The sequence below is a fragment of the Sinocyclocheilus anshuiensis genome, unplaced genomic scaffold (genome assembly GCF_001515605.1).
Source record: "Sinocyclocheilus anshuiensis isolate Anshui unplaced genomic scaffold, SAMN03320099.WGS_v1.1 scaffold20, whole genome shotgun sequence".
NCBI lineage: Eukaryota > Metazoa > Chordata > Actinopteri > Cypriniformes > Cyprinidae > Sinocyclocheilus > Sinocyclocheilus anshuiensis.
In genome coordinates this window covers 903,781-914,426 of record NW_015558646.1, presented here as the reverse complement: position 1 = coordinate 914,426, position 10,646 = coordinate 903,781, and the positions used below count along the sequence as shown (strand labels likewise).

General features: G+C 36.8%; 1 protein-coding gene across 1 annotated transcript; it reads left to right on the top strand.

The window, feature by feature from the left end:
- The first annotated feature begins 406 nt into the window (after nt 1-406).
- On the top strand, nt 407-10,328 carry LOC107680987 (cystine/glutamate transporter-like). Its single transcript, XM_016477097.1, has 12 exons — nt 407-944; nt 2,354-2,480; nt 3,257-3,372; nt 3,508-3,633; nt 4,128-4,227; nt 4,306-4,350; nt 4,473-4,596; nt 6,097-6,200; nt 7,038-7,134; nt 7,460-7,609; nt 8,379-8,556; nt 8,840-10,328. The coding sequence occupies exons 1-12, from the start codon at nt 659-661 to the stop codon at nt 8,893-8,895; spliced, it is 1,509 nt and encodes a 502-aa protein (XP_016332583.1). The 5' UTR covers nt 407-658; the 3' UTR covers nt 8,896-10,328.
- The last annotated feature ends 318 nt before the right edge of the window (nt 10,329-10,646 follow it).

The window sequence follows — 10,646 nt, the reverse complement described above, 5'->3', positions numbered from 1 at the left end:
TCTGAAAACACACACACACACACACACATACAGTAACTAATGCCATGTGGTTTGACCTACATTCATTTTCAAACCTTATGTCAACATTAAGTATAATAAAAAGATAACACAGTCTGTTCACAATCCTGGAAACATGAGTTTGTTATCAGTCTACGGTCTGCTTACTTGCTAATCAGAACACGTCTATAACAAGTGCAGTGAAATGGGCCTTTGAAAGAATGAGAGAAAACAGCGAGTGTTTAAAGTGAGTGCCGGATGCCTTTGTGTGATCTGCATGTTTCATGAGGAAAGGTGAGAATCGGATACTATTGCTGAAACATCATGACTCGGGGCTACGCTGCTGCCACTAAACACCATAACCACAACAGGAAACGCCTCCTTTACTCACACATTGACCTGTAAATTACAGGACAAGATGAAAAGAGGAAGACTAACGGTAAAGGAGAGAAAAGGGGAGTGTTTGAGACACTAAAAAGGCCAGAGAGAGAGGAAAGAGGAGGGAGAAGCCACTTCACATTGTATTTGTTTAGACTTGTCACAGCATATCAGAAGTTTGCTGTGAGAACACCTTCCACTCAGGCCTCTCGTGTGCCACTGGTAAAGGGAGGCACACTATGCTTTGAGTCAATGTGTGTGTGTTTGTGAGTGAGCGAACAAGATGCCCAGAAGGACTGTGTCAGTTCCCCATCCCAATGGGGATACAACTCCAAGTAATTTTGGAGAGAAAGACCCTCTCAATTCAAATGGAGACCCCCACACCGGAGCCCCCGAGGAGAAGGTGGAACTGCGGAAGAAAGTGACCCTGCTACGAGGAATCTCTATCATCATTGGGACGATCATTGGAGCGGGGATATTCATCTCTCCGAAGGGAATTCTGAAGAACTCGGGCAGCGTGGGAATGTCACTGGTGGTGTGGATTGCCTGTGGGATTCTCTCTCTTTTCGGTAAGTGTCACACACAACACATACCTTAACATATGCAAACATGAGTGCGTTAACATGTGCATATGCTCTCACACACAGACTCCCATTCATCTTTTTTCACACACATTATACAGTTTTGACGAATGACCTAAATATCTCTCCCACTTGTCTGTAACAATCGAATTCTTGGTTCCTGATAGAATCAACAGTTGCATTTTCATTTGAGGAATTGTACAGACGCTGACTAACCATTTGTTTGCGGTTTTGACTAACCTAACAGCTCTGCTGACGTCATTCAGTCTTTCATTATTTAGGACACACCACTTTGCTAACTGAATTACATTTTCTGATTTGTGACATTACTTTTTATGTACTGCTAAAACACTGCTGGTCACTTTCAGAAGTTGTAGTTATTCTTTATTTTCCAAGAAAGAATGTGAAACAAATTGGTTATATCATTTTCATTTTTAAATATTTTAAAATATCCTTTAAATTGATTTTACACACTTTAAGCATTATCGTATCTAAATAATATCACTATAAAATCCAAAGACTAAATCTGCTTACTTGGCAATTGATGCATGACATACAACATCCAATCAAGCTCCACTATGAACAGAAGATGATCTGTCCCTAATTCATTCCATTAGTAAGAAGTTCAGGTTTTACTGGATCATCTCTAAGCAAGAATTTCAGGCTACGCATGAAGAACCTGAACAGAGGGCCTCTCTAATGCGTAATTTGTGTGTCCATGCACAATAGAGTCCGATATTGTCTTACGCCATCCTTTGACGGTGAGGAGAGCACGGTCTGACACCGTGGAGGTTGATGGCTTCGTGTGTGTGTCAAAGAAGAATTAGTTTGTGTATAAGAAGAACATTGTTTGACAGTGTGTTTATTCATGTGTATGTCAGGAGTCATTTCACACTTGTCAGCTTTCTTTCGTGTGCCGCAGCCCACAGGCTTTGAGGAAAAGCTGAGCTGCCGTTTAAAAAAAAAACTGCCCATTCATCCACAGTTTCTCTCAGAGACAGAATTTCTCAAATCTACATTCTGAACTCTCCTGTTGTGTCTTGTATATTAGAGCTCTCTTTACATTTACCTTTTGAAGCTCACAAGTCAAGGGCTGCGAGTGAAGCAGGCTTTGATTCGAACAGCGTATTCATTAAAACGTTAAAATGCATAGAACATAAAAGAGCTTGTGTAACTGCTCTCTCAAAGAATGAACAGATGGTCCTAATGAACTGACTTAACCATGCGCCTTTAGGGTTGCTTTGCAGGTGTTGTGTAAATCTTGCCACCTTCCTGAATAGTTATGGCACTCGCTCTCCACGACTGGCCTTTGTCCAGCCACTGTCACCTCATTTTGCCAAAGTATAAAAGTTTTGCCTTCTTTTTTCCCAGTTATTTCTTCCTTTTGTCCCTTTCAGGTGCTCTATCATATGCTGAGCTGGGTACCTGTATTAAAAAGTCTGGTGGCCATTACACTTACATTCTGGAGGCGTTTGGTCCGCAAGTGGCTTTTGTGCGACTGTGGGTCGACATGATTGCCATAAGGTCAGTAAATCCTCATTCATCCTCCGTCTTCATTGTCAGGTCTCTGGAGAACTGCCAAAATAAACAAACGCAATCCCTTCAACGCCCCAAATAAACACAAGCAAAGTCTCCCAGATGAAGGTGATCTCTCAATATAACTGCTGGGCTCCAGTAGTCATAGAATAAAAACCAGAGATGAAGTGTCTTATGACAATGAACAAGCCATCATAGAGGCTCTCACGCAAAGGCTCAAGGGCTGGATGCAGCAGGTTCATATGTAATCACAACACCATCAAGATTAACATCTGTAGCTGTAGTTTAACAGCAAACCAGCATTACATGAAAGAGAGTACAGCACGTTCATGGCAAAGTTTTGGGGAAGTCGTGGCCTAATGGTTAGAGAGTCGGACTCATAACCCAAAGGTTGTGGGTTCGAGTCTCGTACCGGCAGGGATTGTAGGTGGGGGGAGTGAATGTACAGTGCTCTCTCCCACCTTCAATACCACGACTGAGGTGCCCTTGAGCAAGGCACCGGACCCCCAACTGCTCCCCGGGTTCCGCAGCAAAAAAATGGCTGCCCAGTGCTCCGGGTATGTGTTCACAGTGTGTGTGTGTTCACTGCTGTGTGTGTGCATATATATATATATATATATATATGCGGGACTCGTTCAGTGATTTTAACAGAAAAATGCAAGATAAGATCTTCTATTACAAACATCATCAGAACACCCATGTTTTTGAATGATTACAAGATGTCCCAGGACACAGTGCTCAACATTCATTTTCTCATCTTGAAGACCTGCAGGCTTGGCTGTGATCGCTCTGGCATTTGGCCGCTATATTTTAGAGCCCATCTTCATGCCATGTGGGGTTCCGGAAATTGCCATTAAATTGGCCACAACAATCGGAATCAGTAAGCTTGAGTTAATTCATATAATTTCTATTTTTGTATATAAATATAGTGTTGCTTGATTGCAGTGTGTTTGTACAGCCTGGTTTATGTGTGCAATATTAATTATACATTATTGTGTATTCCGCTTCACTGCAGCTATGGTAATGTATCTAAACAGCATGAGTGTAAGCTGGACTGCCAGAATCCAGATCTTCCTCACATTCAGCAAGCTGCTCGCTATTGTCATTATCATTGTTCCAGGATTATACCAACTCTTCAAAGGTATTTAGTTTGCATTATGCTTATATAATTCTAAAAAGCTATGGTTTCTTGAATAACAGCTAAAGGCAGTAGTAAAATAAAAATGTATACATCTAAAAATGAATTAAACTAATATATTTAAAGTAGTATACACACCACCGTTTAAAAGTTTGAGGTCTGTAAGATGTTTTTATTTAAATGTATAATTTTACAATTTGTATTGCTTTAAAGACATAATTTTACAAAATTTGTTCTTCAAATAAATGCTGTTCTTTGGAACTTTATTCATTTAAAATGTATTTTATATAAAAAAATTCAATATCAATTATATAGTTTTATGTATATATAGATTTTCCATTTATATAATGTTGGAATAACCAATACTTTTGATTATTATTATTAATAATAATAATACTAGAAATAGGCTTGCCTTAGGAAAAACTCAGATTAGAGAGAATATCATGTTGTGTTAGCATACCATAATGCTAATAATTTGCCATTGTTTTTATCTTCAGGGGAGACCAAAAACTTTGAAAATGCATTTGAAGTCAACACCGTAGATTTGACAGGACTTCCTCTCGCCTTCTACTCAGGGATGTACGCCTATGCCGGCTGGTGAGCCCACCTTCTAATTCCACACAAATCCAATAATGCCTGTAAAGTCTTTGAATACATTTTTTTGGTCTCGTACAGGTTTTACTTGAATTTCGTGACTGAGGAGGTGGAGAATCCTGAGAGGTTAGTGATTGGATATAACAAATGTGATTTCTGCAGAAGAGGTTTGATGGTTTAATTCAGCTGTTTCTAGCATGGAAAACCAAACCGCAGTGATGACTTAGGTGTTAATTTCCATTCCCCAGGACGATGCCTCTTGCCATCTGCATCTCCATGGTGATAGTAATGATCTGTTATACAATGACAAACGTGGCATATTACACTGTGATGTCAGCAGAAGAGCTGTTAGCCTCCGATGCCGTAGCTGTGGTGGGTCACTCCCTGTCTGCTTCTATCACACATCTTATTCATTAACCCTCATGTACTGTTAAAAAACAGGTGACTTCCTGTATCGTCAGGGTCAAATTGACCCGTATTGGATTCAATGTAATTCCACAAAAATTATGATATGAAAAAACAAACAAACAAACATAAAGTCAATTACAATCAATTAACTTTTAATAACAATTCTTTTCACACATTACAAAGAATGAATATCTGAATTTATGATTTATAAAAAAAAATGTAACCACTATTTTTGACTGCCCCTCCCCCAGACCTGTGGGATGTTTGCGATTACACATTTTTTAATGATAATATCTTGGTCTAAACCTAAAGTAATATTGACAAACTATATATCATTTGAAAAGTTTTAGACTCTATAGTTTTCATATTTGTATTTGGTGACTGTTTTTCAAAGAAATGACAGAGCAATAGATAAATAGCGATAGATTCTCCATTTGTGATGTGGTGCCAAACACACTCTTATTCTATACTTATGTTTTTATGTGTTTTCAAATCAAATATTAAAGTTGCTGCCCAAACTATTTCTGAATAGGATGTCTACTTCATAAATATTTTGAAAATTATGGAAATATATGGTTCAGAACACTGAACACATTTGGCATAAAACTTGTTCAGATGATTGGTTTTGATTTTCTTGAAGATTTGGAGGTAAACATGTTTTGTAAAATTTATATATAATATATATTTATATTATTGCCTTAGAATATTAAAATAGACAGGTCAAATAGTCCCGGGAACAGTACAAACATAACTAAAACTTCTGTGGACATGTCAAAACACATTGTTACACAATTTTGAAACTTTGCATGCATGTTCATGACCCTAAATGAGAAAAAGTCACAAAATGTCATGAAAAAAAACAAAAAAAAAACACAAGTTAACTGATATTTCCGACAACTCAAAAATCTAATCGGGTCAAATTGACCCGGAATAATACATGAGGGTTAACAACAGCAGTGGCAAAGTCCAAGATTCTAACATTTTTTCATGTAGCAGCAGTAACTGGATCTTTTAAGAAAGAGATATCAGCTATATAAATTAGTTCAAGCAATTTGCAGTAGTGACTGTAACAGTCAGCACCTTCTTCCTCAGCAAAGTAAATGTGATTTCATAAAGCCAGTGGCTGTAAATGCCTGTCTGTTTCTCTGCTGGAGAAATCATATATCTCTCAAAAATAACTGACACCACCAGAATCCATGCATAGAGATCTCCTGCTAGGCTCTGAAACGCTCTAAAAGCTTTCTCATCTTGTTAGACGTATGTAATGCATTCATTTACAGCCTCCATGTCTCTATACAAGCTTGCTCTTTATGAAAAATATAAAGCCTTTTTACTGCACTGATTATTCATAAACACCAACAAGTCTAAAAATTGAAGATCAATGTTGTTTTCCTATTTTGTTTCACAAAATGAGCTCCTCTTTCTCACTCCCTTCCCTCTCTTTCCATTCATCTTTCCCAACAGACATTTGCAGAGAAGCTGATGGGAAACTTCTCAGTCGCAGTTCCGGTTTTTGTGGCTCTGTCTTGTTTTGGGTCCATGAATGGATGCCTGTTTGCTATCTCAAGGTGTGCGTCCCAGTTTTGAGTCTCCGATTACATTACCTGATTTTTATTTTAAAATAGAGTGATGAAAGTTTTAGGGAAATCAGGAAACAATTTTAATGATTTTTGGAGAGTATTTCACTTTTTAGTGAAAAAGTACCAACTCGATCTCAGGAGAAAACCTGCAAACTACAAGAGTGTGTTGACAATTACCCTTAGCATATGAAAAAAGCAATAATTGAATTAAATTTAGTTTTTGGGCATATTTTAAATCTTTAGTCCCTAGTAAGTAATATATTTAAGATTGATTTATTTCTTACTAAGTATAGTTCAAATCTAATAACATATTTACTGACATATTGCTCAAGACATACTGATATAAAAATAATAATTAAACTTTACTGGGAGCACTACTTATGTGCACAATGCACTCCTAAATGTGTTTTAATGTCACTATTAATGACGATTGTATCATGATCTTTAAATGCAAGATATTTAAAGTGCACCTAAAGCATACTTGGAATAGTTCCACTTTAGTACAACCAAATATACTTCAGTATATCTTTAGTTCCTACTACTTCCGCACAATTAAAGTGCATTAAGTACAAAATTAGTTGTTCCAATTTAGCAGACTTTAAGTATACCAGTTTAGTATTCTAAAAATACAATTGCAGGGTATTTTCATTTAGTACATAGATATGTAAATGTATTTTTACTTTGCATGAAATTAATGCATTTCAAATACATATTTTTCACTAGGGGTTTCAAAGAATATCTTTCAAAGTTTCAGAATATCAACTTTTTGTAGATCTTAGTTCGTATTTACAGTGGATGTTTTAACATTGTGTCTCTCTTCCACAGAATGTTCTACGTGGCCTCTCGAGAAGGTCAGCTTCCTGAAGTTCTCTCTATGATTCACATACGCCGACACACGCCATTACCTGCTGTGATTGTCCTGGTGAGTCATAGATGCACACATGTCCCACTCAATGGTCACCTGTGCTGATATTCCTGTACAGCTGAACAAAACCATTTGCAGCATCCTTTCTTTCCACATATTGAACATTTCAAGTATCAATGTTCAGTGACGATAAAAACCTAAAAAATTACTCATAATAGCAGTCCAGGCTTATACACATTTGAAAGCTTCAAAATAAATGTTCACACTGTCAAAAGGCTCAGAAGATCTTCAGAAAGGAACAGAAAAACTTTCACTTTACAGGACCACTTTTTTGTCACCATGTATTTCTCATGTCTACATGACTACTTTATCTTTCTTTCAGTATCCGATCACACTACTGATCCTCTTCTTAGGAGACATCTACAGTTTGCTGAACTTCATGAGCTTCCTGCGCTGGTTGTTCATTGGGGTGGCTGTGGTCGGCCTCATCTACCTGCGCTACACACGCCCTGATATGCCACGACCGTTTAAGGTAACCCGCTTTTCTCTGCTGGCAGCCTATTATCTCATATCTCATACATCTCTAATGTAATATAACGGTTAAATATCTAGCGGTTAGGAAAACAGAGCAGATTTAATTCTAAGGAGCAGAGGTGAGCCAAGCTATTGAGATCTCAATTGTACTCTGTCACTTTGTTATTGTGTCCACTTAATCTTAGGTTACTCCAGAGGGCCTTTCTCTGGGATTGGTCAACTGGTGGTTATTTTGGATAAAAAGTGCCCAATATACTGTGAAGTCAACATGAACAAACTGAGCCGATATTTTTGATGCACTGAGTACCCGTTTTCCCCTGTAGTCTTATCCAAGCATTTCATTTGTCATAATGAAAAAGTTTAGCTGATCAAACTAGAATAGGCTGGGTGTAAACATCGAAATTAATTTATGATACGGCTGTGGATCCCTTTGAGTTAGGAAATTGAAGATTTTACAGCTATCCACCAACATGTTGTTTAAAGGAAATGAAACTTTACACTTATGACATTCCAACTCTTCTTCTGCAAAACACTAACTGTACAGGTCACAATAAAAGGGCCATTCAAGCTTCAAAAAGGGCACACAAGCACGATAAAGGATCATGAAAATGATCTGCTCACTACATTCCATAAGTCTTTTGGAGTCATATGATTTATGAGGAACAGACTTACATACAGTCTAAACTGGAAAACACATGCGGTTTATGGCACTTTCCAAAGTGCAAAGAAAAAGTCCCTCTTTATCTCTGTGTTTTTCTCTTTCTCAGGTCCCTATTTTCATCCCTGCTGTGTTCTCCTTCACCTGTTTCTTCATGGTCTTCCTTTCTCTATATTCGGATCCAATTAATACAGGGATTGGCTTCGCCATCTCTCTCACAGGCATCCCTGCGTACTTCATATTCATCCACTTCGAAAGAAAACCCAAATGGTTCCAGAAATTGTCAGGTCAGAGGTTACATAAATGTAAATGGGAATCTTCTGAATATGCGCAGAAGTTTTTGTCTAGTTACACATTAATAATTCATATAATGATGCCCGACATGCCAAGCAGTTTTTGATTATATGACTAAAGTGTTAAACTCTTGGAAAAATATTCTCTGGAAATGAATAAAAACATAACTCATTATGCACAAATTATGAAATGTATGGAAATATATTCTAGCTCATATCATATACATGATAATTAGTGAGGTTGGTAATTAATGTTTGTTTCCCTTGTGTTTCTCAGACTCTGTGAACAGATCACTACAGATCATCCTAGAAGTGGTTCCTACCGAACACTGACCGTTATCCTTTTTCTTTGCACATGTATGTGTGTAGACTATACAGTATCTGTTAATATATAGTATCTAATACAGTAGTTCTCAACTAGTGGGTCACGGCCAAAAAAAGTGGTTGCAATTGTGTTCTGAGTGACAGCAGAGAGAGAACAATCCTAAATGCAAATAATAAAATAATAAAATGCAACTGAAGTAAAACCAGTTTAGACCTAATGCTGTCGTATATCCAAAATGTATCCAAAATGTATATACGACTGTCGTACTGTCATATATCCTCAGTCCACCTGAGAAAGAGACGTAACACTGTCATTTCAACACATTATTCATTTTCCAATGCTGTGAATCACCTAACGTGACTGACATAAAGTCCAAGCATTGTACCAGTGATTTAGAACATTGGCCAACTTCCTCTTCCACTTATTCAATTTGCACTGCTATATCTTTATACACGTCAATGTCACAGACGTAATAGCAAGTGATTCCACTGAGGTGTGACTCAAGAATGGGCTCAGCCAGGGATTTGGACATAATCTGTTTCACTCTCCTCAATGGCTGAGATATTTGAAATTCTGTTATACAGACATGACTGTACATGTACAAACTGAATAATGGCTATGAGAGTATGGCTATTTTGTAGGTTATTGTCTGACCATTAGCATATCATATACACTACAGTGATATTTCTGTATACGATACACTGGATAATCTGATATTTTTATTGGCTGTAATGCTGTTTTATTGTACCATGCAGGAGAACTCCACAGAGCACTAATTTATGTTGATTATCGCTCCAGAATTGCTTTTAAACCTATTAACAACTTACTCGTCCATTCAACTTGAAAATTAATCTTATTTATGATCAGTTTACTCCCAAGTGAATTGCAAGTAATGATTTTGCAAATTAACACTGTGCGTGTTTAAATACTGAATCACCCACATACTGTATATCCTGATAGGACACCAGCCTATTTGATAATGACTGGGTTTAATTAAATCAGTATTATGTTATATTAGTATGACTGTTTGAGAAAGAAGTGTTTGACACACTTTTACATTCACTGGTACATTTTTGAACAGCATATTTTGTAAAACTATATTGACTACTACAGTAGAAACAACTTTTGTAAATCTAAGCTACATGCAAACTTTGTAGGACCAATTCTACCAAATCAAATAAATCTATTTGCCTGTATCTCTGCTATTGTTGCAGAAAATGTTTCTATGATGTTGTTTTATTACAGCAAACCAGGAAAAAGTTGACAAATTACAGAATTGCTCAAAACAGATGATTGTTCAGAGGCATTATATAAAAATATATACATATTTGAATGTTTTTAGAATATCAGTATTAATTTTTACACCAAATCTTTTTTTTTTTGTTAACATGCATATTCCATTACATACTACCATATGAACACCCAATCAATAAATAGACAAACCTGAAATATCATTGTTATGGTTCCTGGTTCATTTTGAATTGGATATAACCAAAAACTGACTCATTGTTAAATCAGTTGTGAACTCGATAATGGCTATAAAGAATTAATTGATTGAGTCTAATTCAAACTGCTAACTCACAAGTGAGGTTGAGACAGAATCATTTTGAGTCATTTTGTCCGACTCATAATAAAGAACCTTCTCATAAAAGTCAATTGTTTGCAAATTGCAAAACACGGAACTATAATGATAACTTGTGATGAAATCAGTTTTCACAAATGTCTACATGTTAGATTCAATATTCAAGAGTAGATGTTA

Coding starts and splice junctions, on each gene's coding strand:
- LOC107680987 (XM_016477097.1), top strand. CDS start 659: ATGCCCAGAAGGACTGTGTCAGTTCCCCATCCCAATGGGGATACAACT. Junction 2,481..3,256: donor GTCGACATGATTGCCATAAG/GTCAGTAAATCC, acceptor CTCATCTTGAAG/ACCTGCAGGCTTGGCTGTGA. Junction 8,557..8,839: donor ATGGTTCCAGAAATTGTCAG/GTCAGAGGTTAC, acceptor TGTGTTTCTCAG/ACTCTGTGAACAGATCACTA.